At 42.7% G+C, this 25,911-nt stretch overlaps 2 protein-coding genes across 11 annotated transcripts in view; both read right to left on the reverse strand.

The window, feature by feature from the left end:
- Window positions 1–377: 377 nt before the first annotated feature.
- Window positions 378–18,864, reverse strand: PARVG (parvin gamma). Of its 7 annotated transcripts, none has more exons than XM_027660875.1 (14): window positions 18,725–18,864; window positions 18,346–18,437; window positions 16,162–16,255; window positions 15,618–15,682; window positions 12,898–13,000; window positions 11,761–11,901; window positions 11,246–11,361; window positions 10,490–10,545; window positions 9,601–9,623; window positions 7,602–7,660; window positions 7,413–7,481; window positions 6,874–6,975; window positions 3,591–3,663; window positions 378–1,553 (listed from the first exon to the last, which is right to left on the reverse strand). In XM_027660875.1, the coding sequence occupies exons 3-14, from the start codon at window positions 16,238–16,240 to the stop codon at window positions 1,417–1,419; spliced, it is 1,023 nt and encodes a 340-aa protein (XP_027516676.1). In that variant the 5' UTR covers window positions 16,241–16,255; window positions 18,346–18,437; window positions 18,725–18,864; the 3' UTR covers window positions 378–1,416. The 7 variants fall into 7 exon arrangements, with proteins under 7 accessions (XP_027516676.1, XP_027516675.1, XP_027516674.1 ...); XM_027660874.1 differs by having other exon boundaries at window positions 16,162–16,263; XM_027660873.1 differs by lacking the exon at window positions 18,346–18,437 and having other exon boundaries at window positions 16,162–16,263.
- A 2,002-nt stretch (window positions 18,865–20,866) lies between these two features.
- The window catches only part of PARVB (parvin beta), a 50,669-nt gene continuing 45,624 nt past the window's right edge, over window positions 20,867–25,911 (reverse strand). For all 4 annotated transcript variants that reach the window (XM_027660820.1, XM_027660823.1, XM_027660822.1 and 1 more), the window contains exon 13: window positions 20,867–23,823. In XM_027660820.1, the coding sequence (XP_027516621.1) occupies window positions 23,747–23,823 (77 nt within the window). In that variant the 3' untranslated portion in view covers window positions 20,867–23,746. The remainder of the gene's footprint in view (window positions 23,824–25,911) is intronic.

The raw sequence follows: 25,911 nt of genomic DNA on the forward strand, positions 1-25,911 counted from the left end.
CGGGATTTATTTATGCCAGAGAACAAACTTCTCAGGTCCCCCAGCTGACTGTTAGAAGCCCATCAAGGAATAAAGCAAGGTACTGATGGAGACTTGCAAATGAAAAAAAAAAAACAAGTATTCTTTACTCAAATAATTCAGAACAGCACACACAACTAGCATGTGCTGATCACTGGCACCACATATTGTATTTTTCTCTGTAACAGGCTCATTCTTGGTGCAGAAAGGATTGGGCTCAGGGCAGTTTGCAGAGCTCTGTCCCCCAGCAGCTGTGCAGCATTACCATTGTCAAAGGCAGTGAAGACTTTTCAGCAGTGCTATCTAAGGATCTTCCTTGGGCTCTGTGTCCAGGGGTAGACACAACAAATTCTCCTCTGTAAATGTCAGCACTGGAGCTCTGCTTTCCCCTTAACACACAGGTGGAGGATCAGACCAGAGATCAAATGTCAGAGGCACTGAGGACAGGAAATTAAATCAGTTTAGATGGAAGCCACAATAATACCAAAACTTTATTATTAGATCTCTAGTTTTCTGCAACATGACATAATTTTAAGGTCAAGGGAGTAAATGGAGGTTTTGAAAGAGCTGTGATTTAAAACCCCCAAGGAGGACCGAGGGTGACAGCTGACATAAATTGTGGCTAGCCTTGACACATCCAGAGGGAGATGCTGGGATGCCTGGGGATGGTGGCTGGATAAGTTCAGCTGGGAGAGTCTCAGAGGAGTTTGAGAGCCCCTGCAGCACAACTGAGCTGCCAGAAGTGGTGGAAGCTGAGTTTCACTAATCCCACCCATGATGGTCTCTCCCAGCTGCAGAGGAAGCCAGCAACTATCCACCTCTTACTGGAGAGAAAGTGTGGACATGTGAGCCTTTCTTGCTTGACACAGGAATTGGGATTCCTGCCAGTCAAAGATTACAGTGGGGCTGCAACAGGCTGGAGCCAGCCACAGCTTGGCACTGGCTTGGCAAGGAAAGCAGGGTATCTTCCTCCAGAGCCCCGTGTCACTGCACAGTCTCACATTGATCTTAGTTCCTTCTCCATATCTGAGCAGTAGAACATTCATTAAACACTTGGTAAGTTCAGATTTCCTTTCTGCTGCCTATTCACTTGGTGTCCAATCCATATCCTCTTGTCTGACAAGCTCTGGGCACCTCTCCAAAGCAGGTTTTGAACTTGAGCTTCAAGTGGGTGTCAGTCTTCACCTCTCCGGTTTCCAGAGCGACTCAGAAGCAGGAAAAGGGGGGAGGCTGCAACAACAACTTCCAAATTCACCTTAAGGAGCAAAGAACGCGGAGTCCAGAAAAAACACACATTGCACCTCTTTGCAGCACTGAAGAAAACAAAAGGCAGGGTCTGGAACAAGAGCTACAGCCACAGAATTACACTGGCCATGGACACACAATATTTGAAGTTACTCAGGCTGTATATGTGAAAGGCTGCATGAACAACAGACTTGCATATGCAGTGTTAACACAGCAAGTGTCAAACACAAGTTCAGGCACAGAAGCAGCGGCAAACAGAGCTGGGAATCCAAAAATCACACCGTGACATGCTGGGGGAGAAAAAAAAAAAAAAGCTCAAGCTTTTGGCCTTGTCCTTCATGCTTCTTTGGTCTTGTACTTGGAATACAAGCAATAGAGAATCCTCATTGTAGTCTTCATATCTCCCTTCACAATATCTGTGGATACACAAACCAGGGGCAACAAAAGCAGAGGGGAAGTATTAGCAATGCCTGGAACAGAAAGAGACTGCAACTGCCAAAGGATCTTCCACCTTTCCCCAATTAGAATGGGAACTGAGCCAATCTAATTGCAACAAGAAACAAAATAGGAACTACAGAGCTAGAAAACTAATTATTTATTAAAGGAACTTGAGGAAAAGGGACCTCCACTGCCCTATCTTGCTGTAAGACAGAGTAAATAATGCATAGTAAGAAATAATGCTTCACTAGCAGAGAACAGAGTAGATAATTTAATAGGGCTTTCTAGCCTTAGTTGTTTATGATTCTTCTGTGTCAGGAACCATGTTGGGAATTACCTGACACTTTATTTTTTTGTTGCAATATTTCCATCATCTTTCGTTGCCATTGGCTGCTTTCTTTTTTTGGTTTGTTTGTTTTCATTTAGTTTTCCAGCTTCTGTGTTCTTGGCTAAACAAACTGCTCTTGTATTTAATAACTGCAGTGGAAGAGGGCAACTGATTTAGAGGGTTTACTGTTCTTCTTACAACGCTGTAAATCACTGGGAGCAAGATTAACAATAAAACACTGGTAAATGAGATCCTCGAGCAGCCTAAGTAGCGTAGCTGTAATAAGTACCCTTAAATCATATTAAATTTACTCACTAGTTGAAGGTTTTCCCTGGGAAGCTAAAAAGGACTTGGGAGATGTTGGCACCAATATTTCTTATCCTGATCAACTCTATGTTTGAGGCAGTGCAGAACAGCCAGAGGGAAGGGAGGAAAGCATGGATTTATCTCCTTTCATACAGAAGGTGGATCTCAGCATGGAGACCTGAGCTCACTCTTTTAACATCAACATAAATAAAGGCTATTTAGCTTTTCAGACTCCCAGCTCTGCGTGACACAGCAAAAAGCCCACAAGCAAACTGCTGACATCACCAAATCATTCATGGAAAAAAGAGAACAGAAGAAAAAAATCAAAAGTCCTAAATTCCATCTTTCCCTCTCCATGATTCCAAGTGTCACGTGCCAAACACCACCCCCCACTCTCTCAGAAGTAACTACCAGGGGTAGAGATAATTCTTTCCATTTTTAATAAAGATTTGACTTTCTTATCCTGGCTTGGTGGAGGAAGGATGGGGGTTGTGCCCTGCAAGGGGTTGGGCTGTGCAGTTCCAGCACCACCCATTAATGTACCCACATCCCTCGTCCCACCAGGAGCTGATAAACCATTCTTTGTGGAATTTCTGAACCATATTTTTTTAATTGGAAAATTGGAACTCATCCAAATGAAGCTTTTTTTTTTGGTTGTGGGGTTTTTTTTTTGGTGGTGGAACATGCCTGTACATTTATTCAGTGATGAAAGCACTCACTTGGATCAATACTCATCTTCCAGGTCTGAACCAAGCATAAAAAAAGCTTAAAACCTATGATTTTCATATTCAGGAGACTGACCCACCAGCTCTGCTGGGTTTAAACAGATTGATCAGTGTTTCTGATTTTCAAGACATATTCTGCAAGGTTTTTTCCCACATGAAACAAACTTGCTTTTAATGCACTGAAACTTTTTTATGAGATGGGAAGATAATTTTCCCTCCAGCTCGACTGCTGTAATTTCCCTGGGAGCTGTCACTGGTTTAAATCTTTAACAAATACTGAATTACCAACCAGTTTTAGTGTAAAGTTACTAAACTTACAACAATCCAACTTTTTTTTAGTAGAGAAATAACGATTGTTCAAAAGAAGTCTTATTTTACCACTACTGTTCATTTCTGAACGAGGAGCTGTGGGGCAGCCATATAACGAAATGTGTCACATTGCAGAACCTGCTCTCTGCAATTAATCTAATTTTTGCTAAGCCAGGATATTAGCAATTCTATTCCAGACAAGTTTGCATGCCATGACTCACCTTCAGAGTTCACAGAAAAATTCAGAAGACCTCCATCTGCCAGCAAGTCCAAGGCAAGGTTAACATTGTGGAGCTGTTTGAGAGAGATTAATATAATAGAAAATATTATAATATTTTCTCCCCGACAGTGCAGTGGCCAGAAGGCTTTAGAAAATATTTCTCTAGTAGCTAAAGATACTGATTCATAAATATGCACTCATATTCATCTCCTTAGTTTTCATGGAGTGCTCTTCAGAATTTCTACCAATTATAATATAAAATTATATGTAAAATCCATCTCCAGCAAAACATATCCCATGAGGTGGGCAGAGGAATCCATCTAGTCAAAAATAGACCTCCACAAGTGAAAGACCTGTGTTAATGGATGCTCCCATGGGGAAAACAGGCCAGATCCTTAACCGGATCTAATAGATGCATGGAGTTTATTTCTGTTTTTTTTAACAATGCCCACATCCCTACCACACTTGAAACAAACAAAATATACAGAAGGAAAAAGTTTTGCATGTCTCATTCAGAATTTCCCAATGGGAAATCTCTGGGTCAGCTGTACTTGTGAGCTTTAAGTTTCTGCTGGACCACATAAAGGTGTCCACACACAACAAGAGCATAAATGATATCCTTTAATAATACTCATGAGAAATTAAACACATCTATGGCTGGGGTTTTTTTTCTAAGTTTTCCTCTGTTTTTTCTCTCCCTTCCCACATCAAAGCAGCATCACACAATGATTGTTGTGAATGTTTTCAGCAGCAGTTGTGAATGTTTTTTTAAATTGTTTCCTTATTGAACCAGCACAGGTAAAAGGGACACATTTCCCTCTCTGGAATGCATGTGAGATTTTCAAGGAATGACAACACGCAGATTTCAACATGAATTTTCAGACAGAAACCCTGATAATTACCAAAGAAAAGAAAGCCTGAAAAGGAAGTTGTTTTATCCAGCTGCACTTCCAGCTGGACAATCCTCCAGGATTTACAACTGGACAGGAGTCAGGACATTTGGGGTGTTTCAGCTCTGGGCCTGTTTTGGCAAAAGTACTGAGTTCACACAGTTTTGAGAAGCCCAGGGGCCCTCATCATCTTCATCTCCTGACTTTACAAAGCTCACCCCTAATTTCAACCTGACCTATTTTGTGATCATATTGTTTGTCACAGAATGCACACTTTTCCTTGCACATGAGCACCCAGAGGTGGACTTCTTTACAGTTACCTGCAAACCTCATTTTTTTGGGCAATAAACACCCAAAAAAACCTGCAACAAACCCACCCCCACACAGAGTTGTCTTCTTGCACCTGCAGGTTGATCACATCTCGATTTCTATCATGGGATGGTTTGGGTTAGAAGGGACTTAAGGCTCATCTGCTCCTGGTTTCCTCACCCCCCTATCCCTCCCTATTTCTGGTATCCATTTCCTCCTCATTCTCACTCCTTCCAGCCTCATTTCCCCTCCCTGCAGTGCATGAAGTGAAGCTTTGAATGTCCAGCTGTCCCTTCAGCTGGAGTGGAAGTCGATTAGAACAGTGCCTGTGGTTGTCATCACTTGAACAACACAAACGAGATCTTTTCAATCTCAGCAAAGGTTACATCTTCCCACTTTGCTGCACCAATTAATGTCTAAAATGACAGGGAGTCAGAAAGCACGGGGGAATCAAAAGACATATTTTATGTCCAAATGACAGCTGAACGAGGGTCGATCAATATTTTTAGTTATGGTGTCATCCCACTGTGCATCTTGTAATGAACATCAGAGGAGAAACAAATGCTAAATACCACTTTGGCAAACTGTTCAACAGCAAGCCCAGTACTCGGAAGGAGCTTTGCTAAAATGAAATTACTCCAGTGGAAAGAACAGTTCTGAAGCAGTGCCTGACCCCATTATATTCTTCTCTGATGCCAGTGATGTGCAGGGTAAGAACTGGGAAGTCAGAGCTCTGATTTGTACCTGAATTGTAGGAATATCTCATTTCTAGAGAGAAATCTGTGAGGCTTGAATAGGGCTGAACCAAAACCAAAATGGCTATCTGTGAAATTTTAAATAAGAAAATATTCATTGACTTTCTCTGGATAAAGTTAATGAAAAAGCTAAAAATTTCTTTCCAAGTCAATGGACCAGGCCTAACAATTCTGAAAACTGGGTGAAGGAGAAAGGGAAGAAAAACTGCTCCAAGGAAATGTCCTTCAAAATATATTTTCCCTGTTCTTAGATTTAAAAAGAAAATAAATCTATTTTTCCTAATACCTTAAACAGTTACTCAGCTGACAGCAATGAAATGTTGGTGTTTGAACACAGGTCTCAAACAACTGTGCTTTCAAATGTTTTGATGAAAAGCTCCATGGGAATATTTATTCATTATTATGGGACCTCTGAGAATTTCCATTACAAATAAGACATTGACTGTGCTAAGGTTGGGAATCAGACAAAAGCTTTATCTGTGTGGGGAAGCTGTAATGCAAACCACACCAGAGGAGACATTTCCTTCTCAGCTGAAAAGGATCTGACACATTTCACCTTCAGAAATCTGAGTATAACCCAGCCAAAACAGCTCCAGTGTCAAGATTTTCAGAGCTGTTCCGTGACCCAAATGAAAAACCCCTGCCCACAGCAGAGACAAGCTGAAAATATCTCAAATATCTCAAAACATATCAACATTCCAGACCTGTGGAGGAGGCAGCCCAGCACATGGTACCTTCTGGCTGATGACAGCTTTTACTTCCAAAGCACAGATGAAATCTGCCTGCTACAGGTTGCAAAAGCTGCCAAGCAGGTCTGGCTGGGGAGGTTACAGCTCCCAGCCTCCAGGGAGGAAAGGATGTCAACTCTCCAGAGCTTTCCAAGCAGAGGGGGCCTCCAAGGTGTTCTGGCCATGTCTTGATTAAGGTATATTTTTAGGACAGCATAGATAAACCCAGAGGGATCCAGTTCTGCCATGCAAGGGGCGTCATCCACTTAAAAACGTCTGCAGGACAGGCTTGTAGGGGATAGCCCCCTGATTCCCCACCACTCAGACCCTCTGGATTTCACCAGGAGGCTCCAGGAGCTCAGATGTGCCAAAGAAACACAAGGAACAGCTGTTTGCCTCCCACGAGACACTGATTTTGAAGACACCAAGGTCTTGTAACAGCACCAAAGGTGTGTTTGTGGAGTCCCAAACACCCACCCTGCAAAGCCTGCAGGGGTCTGACTTCACACACAGCAGCAGCAGAGCCCTCCACTGACATCAAAGGCATTGAACACACGAGATGTTTGATGTCTCAAGCTCTAAGTGGTCACAGAACAACCCACCATCTCCGTGGTGCTGGCTGGAGTCAGGAAGAAGTTCCTCAAATTCAGAAAGTAACCCTCCAGTTGTCCAATTAAGATAAGTAAGATAACTCCATCTGAAAACTAGAGGAAGAAGGATCTGAAAATTATTTGGCTTTAGTAAATTATTCCAATAAATGCCATTGCAGCAGTAAAGGAATTTAAATGTTAGTTACTCTGGCAATCACAGTCTAATGACTCAGCTCCCTCAACCTCTTTTCCACAGTGAACTTCATATTTAGATAGATAAGGCTCCCAAATTCATATTAGTGAAGATATGACCTTGTAAAAGGACGGCTGTTAGAGCAAACTATTCCAAGGTGTGGAGAGAGACACAAGTGACAAATGTGTAACTATAAATGACTGTATTTTTTCAATACTTTTTCAATAACTTCAGAGGCTGAAGCTTGATGTCTCAACCTGAACCTGGAAATCATTGTTATGTTGCCAGATTTTAAATTGCTACAACAAAAAGGAGGATTCCTAGTGGTGAGAGGAAACACTGACAAAACATGGGTTACCTGAGATTCAATGTCTTTCACACTTAATCCTAATTTTCCAACGTGCTGGTTGACAAATTGCAAAAACACCTAAAGAAAACAGAAGGGGAAGAGGGGGAGGGGGAAGTAAAAAATAACTTTTTCAGTGGAGATTTAACTTTTATGTTTTGCCTAACAGATTTTGATGTCTACTAAAAAAAAGTAAATTACCTTTTTGACAGCCTCCAGTTTATCTGGAGCACGGCTAAATAATTCATCAAAGGCGTCATCTGTATCAAAACAACATTAATTGGTTTTATTTTGAATAACTGTCAGCTCAGAGGTTTCATGTGGCTCCAGAAGGAGAAAGGTATTTGCAACTTAAAAACCAGGGAGGAACAGAGTTGTAGGGGGGTGGGGAGAGATCCTGCTTTTGTATTTATGTATTTATTTATTTTATTTTATTTGTATTTATCAGAGGACAGGGTGACAGGCTTCCCTTTGGCCTGACTGCATCAGAGAAGACAATTTATTTCATTCAATAATTAAATTATTGAATTGAACTGAATCATTCAATAAAGAAATTATTGAAGGTAATTCCCTGCAGAGGTTCTCAAGATTTGTGCTGCCACCAGTCTGAGCAATGGCCAAGTTTATCTCTTTTCACTTATGGTCCTTTTGACCCTGAACCTCTGGGATGAAATACTGGGAGCAGAGAAGAAGAGTTGTTCATTTTACTGCTCTGCCCAGGCAGAAACATCAGGTACATCAAATTTGCAGAAAAACCAGCCTCCTTCCTTCAAAAAACCACCAGTTTGGAGACATTGCCCTTCCTCTGGAAACTCTGGGACCTCAAAAACGACCAGTTTGAAGCTGGCACTGAGCTGGTACACAGCTCATTTCTAAGGAAAGGAGACACATGGAATGCCCACCCTCACCTCCCTTTTCAGCCCAGGTTTAGTGAGAGCAGGATCCAGCTCCTCACCCAGCCACGACACTGGTTCAAGCATGAACAAAGCCTCTGAAACACTCCTGAAAATGAAGAGCACTCTGGTAGCAGAATTAAATGGAGAGCCAGTTTCTACAGGAAAACCAGTGTTGTTGTTTTTTTTAAATGGAGAAGCAGCTTTTGCAGGAAAGCAAAGGGAGCTTTGCTTAAGGAAGATTCCTCCCACAAGACAGCGACAGGGAAGCCTCCTTTGTGAAGGGGTTTCCTCACGTTTCCCTGCTCTCCCTGTTCAGGGGCTGCTGCAGGAGCAGTGCCAGGGAAAAGGTGAATCCCTCAAACAAATCCCTGAGCAATAGCCTGAAACCTGCAGCCACCGAGCAAACTGGAGAGCCCTCTCCTGGAGCCACGCTTTGGGATTTCTCTCTGCATCAAAAACAGAGGGAGTGAGCATTTGGAAGAGTGAATTGCAGATTTCTCTTCACAGCAGAACCAACCCACTGAAAGAAACACCTAATTATGGGTTGGGTTGGGGTTTGGTTTTTTTCCTGTTTTTATTTTCACAATTTCAGCCCACACTAGAGAACACCCAGTGGAATAAGTGATAAATACGTATTAAATGACATAGTTTGGACCTCTGCAAAGCATGAAAACACCAAAATAAAGGGCAGAGCAGGGAGTTAAAACAGTTGCCTTGGTTCTCTGGGGATGCAACGTGCTCCTTTACCTTCTTTACAAGGAAGAGCAGCTCCCACTGAAGCCTGAGCAGTGCCCAGACCTTCTGCAGGCTCTGTGCACATGGATATTTTTCACTTCAAGTGTTTCACAGCCCTGAAAAGCACTAAAGGGTAAAAACTCTGGGGATGTTGGTTTTACTGAGCTGCCACCAGTAGATTTCAAAATCTCATTTGCAAACTGTGGAAAGTGCCTTGGAACTGGGAGCAACAAGCACAGTTCTGAAGGCTTTATGGTCATAAACAGTTCCATAAATCCATGACATGTTTTGCCCCCGGACAAGGCTTTGTTGGGTCATCATTTCCTGTCTCACCTCCCATCTGTTGCCTGTAATCCAAGGGCAAAGTGGCCACCCAATTCCCAAAATGTATTGTGATCATATGAACAGACATTAACATTTGGAGAAAAACACCAGGAGAAAAAATCTCTGAGTCTCTGTTGACTTTAGTGGGAGCACACTGATTTTATGGTGAGGTAAAAATGGCTCAGGACAGGGTGTATAACAGCACACAATGATGGAACACTGCACTTGGCAGTGCCAGCACTTACTTGACTGCGCTTCTGTGCTCTCTCTGGAAGTGCAATAAAAAGCAGGAATTAGAAAAATCATTCAGCAGAGCCAATCTTATTCATAAGCAAAGCTTATCTGCTATCTTGTAAAGCAGGAGATAGAGCTCCAAGTGCCATTAACTTCATGTCAGAGTGACTTTCCAAGAGACATTTTTAAGTACACTTTATATCTGCATAAGCTCCTGGAAGCCTGTGAGATTTTAACTGGCCCACAGACCAATGAATTTTATAAGCACAATCCTTAATATCCTCTTCCAATAAGCTGCTCATGATATTAGAGTTTGAAGATGTTCTGGCATATAAAAATGATAGTAGGAAAATCTGTTTCTAGTTCTTGCAATGATATCCATATTTTCTCAGTATATAAATGGTATCTTACTACTTAACTCCTTTAACAACGGCAGTACCTCATAAACTCAGCAAACCTTTCTTTCTCAGTAAAATAAGGAAGGAATTGCCTCCTTTCTCTTCATTTAATGACACAACAGCAGCAAATTAAAAATACATTTAAACCTTTGTGGCTTTAGAAAATTTCTAGTTTAGTCTAGCACAGGTAGATTTACAGTACTGGAATTCTATTACTGTATTTGCTATGAAATTCCACACTAAGCCTCAGAAATAATCACGCACATTATTTTAGAGAAGTTTAGGTAAGGAATAAAGAGAAATCTTCTATCATAATACCAAATCTGAAGGGGGGGATAAAAAAAGGAAAGAAATCAGAGAAACAGCTCAAATGCATATGCAAGCCTGGGTTTGCACCCTTTGTCATCATCATGATCCCAGCTATTTTTTCCAAGGGGGAACACACCCACAGTGGTTCTTTTCTGACTGACAGTGTAAAAAAACCAGATATGTCCCCTCTTACTTGTTGTCTGTGATATTTTCCACCGCATTTGATGTCTTTAATCCTCTGGAGGTGTTCTGTTGAAAGGACAATAAAAAAATTGGAAGTTTGGCACACACACACACAGAAATCAAAAGCAGTAACGAGGTTTTCATGACTCGTTTGCAGCACTGGAGGTGGTCACCTCTGCCTTATAATAACCTTGTGCCACAGCCTGACACCCACAGAAAAATCCCCCCTGCTGAGGGCTTCAGTTTTCTAGGATGCTTAAATTTAGGATGGCAATTCTTGACTATTTCTAAAGCCCCTCGGGAGCTTTTCTTACATCCTTGTTCCTTTTTTCCCCTCTATATAGTTCTCAGTACTCCACATAGCATCAAAAAAACAGTGCTTCACCCAACTGACAGCCTGAAGAGACAGACCAGTAAAAACTCCCTTCTCCTAAAGAAAGAAATCCTCAGCAAGAAACCAGTGTCATAATTTATGAGTACAGGCTTCTACTTTAAAACATTTAGAGATAGTAACAGCAGAATATCTTCTTTTTCCTCTTTACAGGCACCAACAGCTGTTTTCAGTTTGGATAATTCCTTTTTTTTTTTTTTTGATCAAGGAAGAAAACCAGCATAGTGTTTCTCCCCTTTAAAAAGTAGAGCTGAACTGAAAACTAAATCTAATCCAACAAGCTGAGAAATTAAAAGGCTCACAGAAAATACTGATACAATTCCAAGCAAGTTAGCCTTGTGAAAGGACTCTGGGACCCATTGGAACTAGAAATACCTCGATGGTGATTGTTTCCACTTGAACATTTGGAGGCAGGGCCAGGCTGGGATTGAAGTGCTTTGCTATTGCAACCAGCAGGTGCAGTGTGCTCAGCAAGTCCTTTGTCAAGATAGCTGTTCCATGGCAAGAAAGAAAACAATGTTTAGTGTGCAAAATGAATAAACTTCACCCCAGCATCGGGAATTCTCCCTGTGCAGAGGATCCCAAAGTCGTGGGGGACCATAACAGAGGTGGGACACCAGACTGGGGTTTGTACAACATCACGATTTAGCAATAGCACAGCTTCAAAGTTCTCTTTGTGAGACACGTGCGTGGACACTGAGGGCTGTTAAGGGACCCACAGGCCACACGCTCAGAGGAGGCAGAGCCAGTCAGGGTCAGGGATTCCTGTCTCATTTTTGATTCAACCAGTCATTGAAAACAGGCTGTTTAATTGCTGTTCTGGCAGCCCTTTGCCTCACAGCAGAAGCCCTGTGATGGATAATTTCCTCCTGTTTCACTTCTGCACCTACATTCCACGCTCCACTTCAGCTGACTCTCCTCCAGTTGCAGACACTTGGCCACAGCTTCCATGATCACAGAGAGTTTCTGGCGCTGTTTCTTCTCCGTCAACGCGATCTTGTCAACATCCAGCTTGAGGGACCCCAGCTTTTCTTTTAGACAGTCCACGGGAAGTGTAAGGCAAAAAAAAAAAAGTTTAAAAAAATAAATCAGAACCACAAAATGACAGCAAAGCACACGAAGCCTTGTTTTAAATGTTTGATTGCTTCCACAGCCCCACGGCCTTTAAGCCTTGTTAAACTCCTGGGCTCTCTGAAAGCCCCAGTAAAATCAGTGAAGCTCTGCAAAAGGGAGAGGACTCAAGTCATTCCTTGCAGGATCATCCCCCAACACTTTCTTTCTTAATGGATGCTACAGAAATCCAACAAGTGAATCTTTCCTGTAGATGGTGTGCAAAGAAATCCCAGCTCATTGCTCAGGCAACCATGTTCATGCTGCCAATCCTGCTCATGCTGCTGCTCTCAGCCTTGGTGGAAAGGAGATATGGTTTGAAAGACATCCCCAAAGAGAGTGAAAAGGGAAAGAAAAATATAGTAGGGAGAGGAGAGATGGAGGAATCGAAACAAACAACAGGCTGCTCCAGGAGGTCACACCTTTATACAAGCACCACACAGCACCAAAAGCCTCTTTTAGACTTTTATCAGTTCCAGTTCCAGCCCAGTTCTTTAGGCCTCGAACTTTTTAATTTTTATTTTTTTTTAAAAGCAGGAAAACACATATATTACAGTTCTGATTCCATCCAATGTTTCTCAGAGCACCACAAGTCACCTTTGTGCTCCTGACTAATGAAATCCTCCTTTCTCTCAGACACACTGAATTTCGCACTTCAAAATGCAAAACCTTTTTATTGTGTCGACTAGCAGGTCAAAAGATTTTCTTAGAAGTAAAATACTTATGTAAAACAACAGTGGATCATTGGGGCTTTTGCTCAGAATTGCAATTATCACAGCTGGTTCAGTGCAGTGCTTCCTCTGTTAGGGAAGTGAGACCCTGGCAGGTCACTGCCAGTGAGAGTTGTGAGGTTTAGTCTCTGATCTGGAAGTTCCCCCATGATGTGTCTGGGAACTAAACTCAAAGGAACAGCTTACCCAAGAGATGATGAAGTACCAGCCCATCAAACAGGTCTTCTTCCAGACTTTTAACTACTATGTGTTCCTCTTGCAGAGTTCTGTTAATCCAGTCAATCAAAAACTGCAGAGGAAAACAAAGCAGCTGCAGTTATATTCCTGTTGTTTAGACAGAATAGCACTAGGCTGTGCTTCACCTTTCTCTGTAGTCCCTTATCACATCTTGGTTTGCTTTCAACCTCCACTTCCTTTGTGCTTTTTGGTTGGCTTATAAAGGGAAGTATCAGTTCTTCCTGATTTTCAAGTGAGGTTGACAACTCACTAGTTATATTCCTTTGAATTCTGTGGAATGGTTATAGAGTTGGGAGACCTATTCCCATTCCCATCAAGAAAAAGACTGCACAGTACACTTCCCACCCCCTGCCTTTATCATATATCACAGAATTCACACAAATGCAGCTGCCAGGCAGAAGTTTGTAAGAAAAGAGGTTTCACTCATTCTGTGGGTTATTCCTTGTACTCATCCATGTTACTCCCACTCCTCCCTTTCCTCTCCTACTTTTGTTTCCTTTTTTTTGCATTATTATACTGCACAGTCCCCAATTACATTTTTGAGGTTTTCTTACATGGCAATCCTCCCACCAGCCTTTCCAATATCCCTCCTGCCTTTTTGGGGGCAGCTGCTCAGGAAGCCAGGGAGAGCTGGCTACAGCTGGAAAGGAATCACATGTGCTCCTACATGAAAAAGCTCCTCAGCACTTCCCCAAGCATATGTTTTATCCATATATTTTGATGGAAAGGCTGAAGCAGAACAGAAAAGCAGTAGCCCCAGCTGGCTGCTAACATGGACATCCCTCTTGAAAGAAGGAGAAGTATTGCTTGTGTCACTATTTGAGTGAGTGTCTGGAGTTTGTCTGCTGTAAACAGAGGAGAAAATTCATAGCAGATCCCTGTGAGTTACCCAACATTAACAAAAATGTAAAAAGGGTTTGAAAAAAATATAAATATCTTGCTTGAAACTGCACAAGGAACGACAAACACCTGAACTGAGAACCTGTCAAAGTGTAACACAAACTCTGTGCTAAGAATGTTCCAGAGCAGAAAGCTGTGCTCCTCAGCTAATGCTGGCTTCAGATGTGTGAGGGGTAGAGCAGTACCTCAAATATAGAGGGAAGTCAGAAAAGCAGCAAATAGTGCTGAGGACAGACCTGTGACACCCCTCACTTGCTATCTCAGCCACATCCACAGCCTGCAGCTCACACAGCTCTGCTTTCTGACCCACTCAGCTGCAGGGCAGAGCCTTGTGTCTAAAAGGGAGAAAGGAGGAAAGGAATACTTGGAGAGGTTTGCTGCTGGCTGCCCAACGTAACCATCTTCTATTTTACATGCAGCTTGATATTTATAGTAACCACATTTCTCATTCCTTAGTTCTCCAAAGACACCTCAAAATGAAAATGCAGTGAAAAATCTTTCTCCCAAGAGAGTTTCCTTGCTTCCCTTGTTCTTCCCTTGAAGATACCTCCCTGTCCCTGTCTCCATCCCAACCCCTTCTCTAGAGAAGCATCAATTCTTTAGATTAAGAAGACAATCAAGTGGCACTGATGGGCACCCAGAGGGCTGTGCCTCCCTCAGGACTCAATTTCCACCTCCACATCATGCAAAGAAAATAATTTAGACAATGAAGAACATTCTTTCAGGAATCTCTGTCAGAAAATGGATTAAGCACTGAAGCTCACAGAGATAATAAACTGAGCGAAACTCTTCATTTTTGGCAATCTGGAATGAACAAATCCAGTGTTTCTGTAGACAACATAATTGCATTTTGCAGCACCACCTTTCAGATTTTCTCTTCTGTATAGAAACATTGTGAAAGCCTGACACAAAAATCAAACCTTTTTGATCAAATGTGCCCAAAAACGTAATACAGGAACGCACCCATCCACGGGTTTATAAATGCCAGATAATACAAACATCAGCACACAGCTTGAGCTGCTTTTCATAATATTTATAACAATTTCAGCACCTCCATAATGCAAGAAGTGCTGGTCTCATGAGAGACATGCCACTTTTCTTCCAGGGAATTGCAGTGTGTGAGCCTTCCCCTGGGCTGTGCCATTAGAGAGAGGCAGTGACTGAGCACACGGGGTGTGGGGGTTGTCAAAATTACTGGGAAATAAAGCACTTTCCTGTGAAATAGGATTCACCCCTCACATTACCTCAAGCAGGCAATGTACCCTACAACAACCTGAAAGCTTTTCTCCTGGATTCCTGGTGAGTTGCATGCATGCTCTCCATCCCTTCCCCCTCTGCTCTCTATCCCCATCAGGCTCCATCGAGTGGAGGCAGAAGACAAGACAGATAACAAGCAACCCTAAAACTTGTTATCATGGGACCAGTGCAGCTGGATTCTCATCACAATGAAGCAACAACTGGGTGTCTCTGGTGTGTCTCACCCACATCTCCCAGGCTAGGAGAGGTGTCACACAAGAAACAACTCGGTTTTTGAGCTGCACTCAGCTTCACACCCAGCACTGGTCACTGCATTTGAAGCTTGGTCCTGTTTGGCCCCAGCCACCCTGACATTGTTCTGAGGCAAAAGCTCTGGTTCAGAGCTCATTCCCACTTGTAGAGAGTGGGATCTGAGCACTGGGCTGAACACAACAGGTTCTCTGGTTCCTTTAGGTCAACAAGTTAAAACAACCTGAGGTGAGGGTTAAACAATATAGTGAAAGAAGTGGTACCAGTTTTAATTGTTTCAACTTGGAATTGTTGCTTGAGGTGGGTTTTATGAGTTTCCTCTTCTCACCTGTGGAAGGAAGCAAACATTACCATTGTCAGATATGACTACTGCAAGTTTGTAGCAAAATCTGCTGCGAGTTTGATAGTCCCAATAATCACTAATTGCCCTATGTAGAAACACTGCCATTTTTTGTTTTAACTGATTCCTTATCAGCGAGAAAATGGTGCATCAGACTATGAAAACTGCTGTTGGAAATGATGCTTCATTGTAATTCAAACCAGTAAGATCTGGATGGACAATTCTGGAAAGAGGAAAACAAAGTCAGTCAGAACCTTATAGTATTTAAATTTCAGTTAAATAACCAGCTGGAATTGGTGTTGCTTCTTCATGATCTGCCTCCAAAGAGTCAGCAGCCAAATTACACACAGATAAAACCATGGGATCACTGCTGAAAAATATACAATTCATCTGCACTGCACATTTTCTGTTTGGTTCTTCAGGTGGTTCTTTGGACCTTTTTCTCTCCAGGTTCATAAAGTACATACCTTTAGCAATGACAGTCTCATCTAGGAATTGATCAACTGTAGAAGGCTGTGTAAACACATTTAAAAAGTCTGAATCCATTGTCTTTTCTCACTCCTGGTAAACTGATAAAAAATATGGGGGAGAAAGGATCATTAGTAAAGGCATATAAAGATCAAAATTAGTGCTAAGAAGAAAACAAACTGAAGGGGGTTTTATCACTTACTGTTTCATGATCAGTGGATTGTTTGTAAAAAAAATCTGAGAATATATTTAAATGTGTGTAAAGAAAAAGAAGCTAAAAACAATTTTCATTTTTCCTGTTAATCATCAAAAGGTAGGAGAAAAGCCCTGAAGCACTAAAACTTGCTGTAATTCCATCTAATTCTGTTTTACCTCTAATAGGTGAGTAAAATCCTCTTTCAAGTGAAATGAAAAAGTTTTCAGTCCCAAGATATTAACGAGTATCTGCTAGAAAATTTGAAAATTACCAATACTTAGAAACTTTTAAATCAAGACCACAGTAGTTAAATTACCACACTGCCTACACAGATAACACCAAAGACAGAGCCAGGCTCTACAGGCAGCTTACATGGCAGGGAATGTTCAGTTTTAAGTGCTTGCTTAAAGTCCACAAGACTAAAAAAAACAGGATGCTTTAGCTTGGCAAGGATTGAAACTCAACAAAAAGTTAAGAGTTATTGGAATCTGCAGCTCTGAAGGCTCTCCCTCACATATTTATTACAGGCTCCAGTCAAAGTGCTTTGTGAACATGCATTGTTTTAACAGGGATTTTTGCCAAGGCGAGGATATTGGTACAAAATAGCCACTGGATGCTTTTGCACATCAATCTGGTAATTCAAGTTGGCTTAAAATTGCCAGCAAGGCAATGGGAGAGAGGGTCACAAGGGAATTAATTTCATTATGGTCGCTGCAAAACTGAGTGCTATCTCTAAAAAGGTGCTTGATAAAATAAAATAGGAGAAATTGAGTCATGTAGTGCCTGAGGAACAACTGAACTATCTGAGATAAGACTGCCCTGAGAGAGAAAACTTAATTAATACAGAGCAACCTGAGGACTACTTACTTTTAAATTAGGTTTCTGACAGCTGTTATGCCTTGGGAAGTCCTGCTCATAATGGTAATTGTCTGTGTAAACCACAGCTCACACTCACTCTGCTGCAAAACTCAGCTTGTGTCTCTTATTCCCTCAACTATCTGCACCTCAGAGGGATGTGTTGTGCCTGCCACACCCTTGGGCTCTGCGTGGCCCAAACATCAGAAGCCACTCTAAAATTTGGAAACCTGTAAGGAAAGGCCTGAAATTCAGAATTTGCTATAATGTAATATCATATCCTCTAAGGCCTCAGTCCTGTGTGTCCTATTCAGTCAGTGTTGAAACTGCTGCTCTGGGTAAGACTGACTTGCCCATTACCCAGTCCCTGACAGCACTACCCCAGAAGCAGAACCTTGGGGGGAAAAAAAGAACCCCAAAAAACCACAAGCAGAGCAAGGATATACAGAAACTTCCCTAAAAAACACTTCAACAGGGCTGCAGTTCAGCCTTCCTGAATTAAAACTGGGGTCCAGGTCATCAGGAGCCGTCAACACGTTGATGTTCCTCTCCTCCCAATTCCTGACACTGTTTGATTTTTGATCAGGCTGACACTTTAAGGGAGCTATTTATTATATCTCCAAGATCTTATTGCTAAGCAGCAACACCCCTCAGAGCCCATCATTTGTCTGCAGAGCCAGTACTGTGTTTCACCTCTCATCTCTCAATATTGATTCCCCACAGGCATTGCAGAGCCTGAGCACTGCAGCTATTTACCACTTAGACTGGTTTGTTGGTAACAATTAGCATTCACAAGCAGCCCTTCCTGTGGCATGAGCCTTGGTCCTAGATCACTGTAGGAGACAACTGCTTGAATACTGATTGTAAAGGCATTTCATTATGACATTTTTAAATAAACTGAGGTCTAATTATTGACTATGAACGTGACCTGCAAGTGAAATTTTCTCAGGTCAGGAACCAGATATTGCACAACCTTGCAATGCCACAGCTAGTTCTCTAGTTGGGTCAGAGCAGTTCACTTTTCCTCCATGGGTCTTCACAGTCTGGCTGTCAGATACCCCTGAGATAAAGCATTGATGAGTGGTGGGCTCTGGCTTACAAACTACCTGTAGAATATACACAAAGCACTTACCAGTGGTACCAAACCGTTTCAACTGCTTTACTTCCTCCTTGAAAAGACAAAAGCCCTACTCTGCACTAGCTCACTTTCCTAGGAACACTTGTCTGGGTCACACAGAGAAGGGAACAAAAACCAAGTGGGAATGTTAATGTTAACATTTCTGAGTTCAGAAAACGGCAATAAAAAAAATAAATAAGGAAAAAAAAAAAAGAGAATGTGCATTGTGCACCGAGTTTAAAACTTACTCTTACTTAAAACTTACTTCTACTTCCCTGTTTAGTGCCAGACCTTTCAAGAGCCATTTTTTGCCCATCAGCATCAGACGTTACCTCAGCAAGAACAACCCACGTGGACACTCGGTTAAAAAAGGAGCCCCTTTTCCCAGGCTTACTGTTCTCTCCTCCAGTGGCTCTCCAGCAGCTCTTCCAAGCTGTTCTCCGAGCAGGCACGATGGGATCCGTGGGGAGGGGGGACTGGCCCCAGGCTGGGAGCGTCTGCCATGCAGGGCAGCCCAGGGTGTGTGAGGGGGAAGTGGTGTGGTGCTCAGTGCTCCTAAAAACGAAACCAGCCTCGCATCCGGAACCTCATTGTCTGTGTGCCTGCTCCCTGCTGCAGGAGAGGATAAACAGACACACAAATGCAGGAAACATGCAGCTCCTGGAACCCCAGGGAGCATTACAGAGAGAGGAGCACTCCTGCATGGCACTGCCCAGCTTTGCTGCCCTGCCTCCGGGGAGACTTGTGGTGCTCTTTGTCTTGGCATGTAACCATAAACCAGCCAAGAACAGCCAAAATCATGCTTTTACTCATGGTCCTTTAAGCATTTGGTAAAGCAGATCAGCACCACTCTACCCACCTGGTGGAAGGAGACATCCAGGCAGAAGATGAACTCATTTGTCCCTGGAGAGCCCATTAGCCACAGCAGGGCCCAAAACTCTGAGAGCAGAGTTATCCCCACTAGGCAGTGCTGCTGCTCTTCCTCCCCTTTGCCTTCACTGATTAAACAGGAAAAGCTTCCTCCAGCGACCAGTTTCCCTGGACATTTCCTGTAGGTTCCAGCTACATCTGTTAAATCTCCCAGCAAGCAAAAGCAACCCTGCAGTCCTCCACCAACCCCCAAAATGAGCGAGCAGCCAGCCACACTAACTAAGCTGGTCTGGTTTAAATCTCCCAGCAAGCAAAAGCAACCCTGCAGTCCTCCACCAATCCCCCAAATAAGAGAGCAGCCAGCCACACTAACTAAGCTGGTCTGGTTTAACTCCCTTAAAGGACTGACTCCTGTGTTGAGCTCCACGCCAAAGACAAGAATGGACAAAATGGGATAAAGGAAAGTGGGCTGAAAACAGATTTCCAGCTGCCAGGAATTCTTAGTAACTGAGAACTTAACCCAAAATCCTGAAGCAAGGGGCAAACATAACTCCTTCCTAAGCAGATAACAAGCACAACAATACAACAAATTAGCCAAGACCCAGAGTACCTTCTCACCTATACAGAAGTGCATTCTGCAGGCTAGACATGTAGTAAGTGAAAAACAAAAAGAAGGTACTGTTGGAGATGCTATTGGGAACTTTGGCCACAGCCAGTTTCATATCACCACGCAGAGGGAGAGGGAATAATCAACTGCTGGGAAATCCACCTGTAATTCCCAGGTCTCTCCCTACTTCCACTAGCAACACCAAGGACTTCTTTCTTGAAAGCCTCGTTCACAACGGGGTGTCAGTACTAAAAAAACAATTCTGGAAAACACATGATGGACAACCCTGTTATTTTCCTCCAAAACCTGATGTTGCCTGCGGTGCATGGAGCATCCAGTCTTCTCCAGAACAGGACTAGTAAATCCTGCATCGGAGCTGCAGCTGATTCCTTGCCCATCTCCCCCTATCCCAAGTGTTTCTGTACATTCCCAAAGCACATCCCATGCACACACCCCCCCCCCACACACACCTGGCCCTCGCTTAAAAATAGCCACTGAAGAACAATTCAAGGAACCAACAGCATTCCCACCAACAAGTTCTCATAATGCATTTTCCTGCTTCCCTACAGCCCTGCAGTATTGGAGAGCCACTCCATGCTCTCTCCATACCGGAGCAAAGGGAAGGACACTGACATTTTCAGTGTCACTCCAGACTTCCCTGAGCTTCCCAAGAGCTCTGTAGGCACAAACTGGCATGCCAGGATTCCCTCCTGTGCTGATGTGTAAGAACTGGCTCCCAAGCCTTCTAACAGGCATCAGAGAGTGTAATTCAGTTGCTTTTCTCTTGTGGAAGGAAAAAGGTAAACAAGTTGATCAGATCCAGCAGCTGAGCAATAATAATAATAATAAAAAAAAAAGCTGAAGAAACCTACAGAAGATGTTAATTGTGCTGCCCACACCATCTCATCATCTGTACCAGAGCCAGAAACAGAGATCACTGCTTTTCCAGGTGAGCACAGACCATCCTGTGTCTAAGATCCTCGATGGCTGAACTTTACCATTCAAAAGTTCTTCCCACAGACTTGTCCAATTAGCAAAAAATAAAAGATGGAGAAAACATAGTGATCATTATTGGTTTATTTGAATAAATAGTACAACTGTCACAAACCATGCATAACACTCCTGCTGTGAATTTTAGCAAACATAGCATTGCATTGTAACTTGCTTACAGTACACAACTCTTATCACTGTGCTGGGTGCCTCCAGCATGTGACAAGCCCAGAATTTTATCTGCAAGGCTGGTTTTTAGTAGTTAGAAATCCAGAGTAAACACTGTTAAAAACAGTAGAAAAGACTCTTAAAAAAATACATTAATACTGAAAGCACTGGGACGTGGAGAAGAGGGCTAAGAAATCCTTTAAGGTTTAAGGTGATTAAAAAAATCTGCCACTGTTGGTTTTTCATCTTGAAAACCAGAATGCAGCTGAGGAGTGTCTGAGCTTCTTCTGTGGTAACAGAGCCCAGTGGAACTGAGTATGTCCAGTACATGCACCTAAAAGTCAAGTGGTATGGATTGGAAAAGACAGACATTCATTAAGCACTTCCAAAATGCAGAAGCTGCAGAGCATCCGGCACTCCAGGTGAACCCAACAGGATTGAGATCTGTCCCACTGGTACCCAGGGAACAAATGTCAAACCCCAGTAACACAAAGAGATCGTGAATAACACGTTTAACATCGACTTGGCTTTTTGAGAGGAAAGGAAGCATCAGACATGTAAGAAAGAGGCAGGACAAAAGCAGGTGCTCAGAGAAGCTTCACCTACATTGCTCTTCCTGAAAACTGGACTCATTGGGATGAGGCTCCAGTTCAATTAAATCTGCCCTGCTCACAGTCCTGTTAACAATAAATACAGTGTCTGCAGGAACAGTGGGTGGGAAGGAGCCAAGGAATGAGTGTTTTCCCTCTGCAATGTTTACAAACAGACTTAAAAACATAACAGAACGTGGTCTGACACCTGCCCCAAAGATGCTCAGGGCATCCAGCCTGCAGTCCTGGTTGGGACATCAACATAAGGCTGCAGTCCTGTCTGACAGGGATGTTCACATAAGGAGTGCCTCAGGCTGCAGCAGAGGGACTCGGGGTTCTGCAGAGTGACCAGAAATGCAGAACTGAACAGAACAGACTCCTAAAACCTGTCAGTACATTCACGTCTGCTCACATGCCATGAAGATGCCAGCTGTACAATCCCATCTCAGAAAGAACCATCCCCAAAGCCAAATCCCTCTTATCAATCTCTTCTTGTTATTTTCTGTTTGCTTTTGATATTAATATTGCTCACAATTTAAAAAACTAGACTCTCTGGAGGTCTCTCCCAGCAACTCAGAGAATATAAACAGCACTGGCCCTTCCACATCACCTGAAGGGAGGTGGGTGGAATGACAACTCTTTAACAGGATTGTTTCCCACAGATTAAACTGTAAGTTTGAGAGACCTTTCAGTTCAATCACCTCCCAGCCCCGTGATCCCCTTGTTTCACAGCACAGAGTTAACAGCAATGTCCTTAATTTGCCAGGAGAGCTGACCCACGAGCCTCTGGTACCTCTGTAAATCTCCTCTGTAATAACTGCTGGGGTTACGGCAGTTTAGTGGCCCCATCTGAACTCCAAGTCCAAGTTTTCTGGGCTCTGTATAAGCAGTGAGAAGTCAGCTCCTTCCTGAAGCACAGGCAAGCAATGATTCCCCAGAGAACCTTACACAGCAGAGGAGATCTGAATTTTTCATGCAAAGAAAGGGCAACTTCCTTCCATCTTTGTTTCAGGGGAGGTGACCCAAGTAATTCAAATGCTAAAGCTCAGAACCCAAAAACATGAAACAAAAGCAGCAGAAGCCCATTTCTCTCCCTTTGAGATGAAAAAATGTTTAAGGAGGGAAGGAGAAAATCCCAATTGTAAAATTATACCATTCAAAGATCATGGTTCCTCTTGAACCTGAGTTCAAGGGTAAATAATGTTTGGTGTAAGAAATCCATTTGTAGGGGAAGAATATGCCTACTTATGACAGGATTCAAGTGAGCTTATGGAGCAGAGAAAACCTGCCTGTTTATAAAAGCCTGACCCCCAGAACCCTACAGCTGCCAACAATTCCAACAGGAGTAATCTGACCCTTTAACTCCTCTGTGTGAAATGAAGAATCAACCTTCAGACTGCCAAGCTCATTATTTCAGAAAGGACTGGGGGCAAAAGGCATTAATCCAGTCTGTGCCTGTCTGACCAGCTCCTGACTGGCCTGACTGAAGCTGAATGGGTAACAGTGGCTCTAGCAAACAAATTTCTCCTAGAAAAGAGATAAAATAAAAATAGACATAAAAAAGTTAGTTGGTCATCCCATTACAAGACTTATTCTGTGTAAACACTGAATGGAAATAACACTGAGTAGAATGAGGTGAAAAAACCCAAAACCTCAAGCTTTTGCCATGAGCTTCAGGTAGTGCCTAATTCCCCTCAGCCCAACCCACCCAAGAGAAACTCTATTTAACAGAAAAGGCTCAGTTTGTAAATAAATCCCACTGCTGATTTTCTATTTTCAACACTATTTCAAAATCATCAAATGCCAGTGGCAACCAAGGAGTGTACAAAAGAAAGCCTAGTGTGGAATCAAAGAGTCTCCAGCCATGAGGAAGGTCTTGTGTTTTCCCTGCTTATTAAAGTAGTTAGTGGTATATTTCCTTTATCAAAAGCACACCTGTGGGTTATAACAAACAGCAGATCCAATCTTCTGGTAAAAGTGTGACATACCTACACATTTTCAAGTGATGTAGAGAATACACATGCACTGTTTTTAGTGGAATTGTCATACAAAGAGCTACAGACAGACCACACCAAGTGCAGAAAGAATGCATGAAGTGGAGCATAAGGCACAAGGGGGGCGTGCAGAGGGTGTGTTTATGGTCATTTCTGCCTTGAAGGATGAAGAGACCTCAGCAGGATCACTTCCAGGATCACTCAACGTTCTTGTACTTGGTGAACAGGTTGTACAGAACCCTGAGGGTAGACTTCAGGTCCAAGTTGACAACATCTGTGGGAGAAAAGGAGAGAAATCCTTACCCTGCATTTTGTTTTCCCTCATTTGTCCTGAAAGGAACAAAAGCCCCCAAACCTCTGAGCTGGAGGGATCAGCAATAAAACCCCTCCAGAGTTCTGATCTCCCCAAGTCAAGCCTTTCCAATGTCCCAAATGATGTTCTTACAGTCACAGGGAGCTTCTCTGGAAACAGAAGAAAGGTAATTCCCTTCTCCATCTAAAACTGGTTTACAGAGAAGATCTAGTTCTATCAGAGACCTGGAATAAACGCTTTGGAAAATGACCAGTGACTTCCCTGGCCACAGGAGGAGTGAACGAGTAGTCACACACCTCCTGAGTTACCAAACCTCACACCCCCACAGCTCTGCAGGGATATAAACCATGAATAAACAAAGCAGGAGTTCTCAGCAGACTCAAAGCTTTCAATTATTTAACATCCTTTCTTACCACACTAGGCCAGGGAACTGGTTCCATCCTATTACTGTAATAAATGCCCAAGAAATACCAGAAACATGTAATGCAGGGACTATGGGGGGAGGCACAGCACAGAGAAGGCTGAAGGAGTAGAAAGAAAGGTTGGATACAATATGTAAGAAAGGAGGAGGAGAAAGAGGGGAGAAAAGGAGGAGAAAAGAGGGAGAAAAAGGGGACAAAAGGCAGAGAAAAGGGGGAGAACTGGATAACACTCTAACACCCACATTTCATCTGAGATTTTCAGTAACCTCTCCAACTTTCTCTCTACCTTTCTTCCTATACTATTTTACATACTTCATCTATGAGTTTTAGTTTGCATTTGTAAGAGAATCTTCCCCTGCCCCAAATAAAGATCCTAACTGCTGTGAAGTCACACATCCTGAAAAAAGAAAGGTCCTACCTGGATAACTGAAAATGAAAGACAATTATAATTTTTCCAAGAATAACAGAAAGTTGCTCACTACCACAGCATTCTCAGTACCAAGACCCAGTTCCCTCAGAGATGCATTTAAAATGTAAATTTAGCCATAGGAAAGAACAGACTGCATGTTTTCTTATTTTCTTTTTCTTTATATGCATCTTCCAGTGGGAAAAATTCCACCTCCATTCCTTGACAATTCAGACTGAAGGTTAATTACCTTCACTTTTGTAATTCTAGTTTGCCACTTTCCCAACTTTCAGACCTTGTTAGGATTTTGTTTGCTGCATTAAAGAGTACAGAGCATGAGATGCATCCTCCCTGTGTGGGCTATTACAGCGTTCCTTACTGATCAGTGTCTAACAGGCATTCCCAAAAATAAGCATATTCCCAGCCTCCTGTTTCTTATTTTAGGATAAAACATGCACAGTCATAACACTGCCAACAACAACGAATAAAATGTTAACTGAAAGTGGCCATAAATCATAAAAACAGTTTAAAATATTCCATTAATTTAAAACTTTCACACTCCCTAACAACCTCATTAGGGGCTAATAAATTAATCCACTAGAACATAGTTCTGCTGCAATAATGCAGCATCAAGTCCTGCTGCAATAATTCAGCATCAAGTCCTGCTCCTGGCCCAATCTCCTGAATTCTGCTGGAAAAACAGAGACTGGGAGATTATGTGCATGCTCCTATTTTTATTTACACCTGTACAAAGACACACTCAAATATTTAACAAGGCCTCTTTCTTGCAAGCACTGCAGAAAGCAGCAATTCTAATTCAAGAGGCATTTACTGCCCAGTTCGTGCTGAAGGACATGGATGCACCTGACAGGTTTTCCAGGCTATTGCAGAACAAACAATGGATCAGCATGGCATTAACAAAGCACACCACACACAGAATCTTTTGCAGAGCCTCAGAGTCTCTGCCAAACTGAGTTATTGTTTCAGGAAACACAAATTACATGGCAGTGCTGACTGCCAAGACCTTACACAGGATTCCATGAAACTCTGGTGGCAAGTCATACCCTGTCCTCTCCACAGGAGCAGTTTTCCAAGAGCAACAGTCAGTTTTACAGGCAGTTCCAGCCACCCAGACATCCCAGGAGCACACTCACTCCAACAGCTGGGAACCACTCAGAAGGGGGACACACAAAAGGGGAAGGAAAACACACAGGAGACTGT

This window comes from Corapipo altera, unplaced genomic scaffold (assembly GCF_003945725.1).
Source record: "Corapipo altera isolate COAL_440 unplaced genomic scaffold, ASM394572v1 239, whole genome shotgun sequence".
Taxonomy (NCBI): Eukaryota; Metazoa; Chordata; class Aves; order Passeriformes; family Pipridae; genus Corapipo; species Corapipo altera.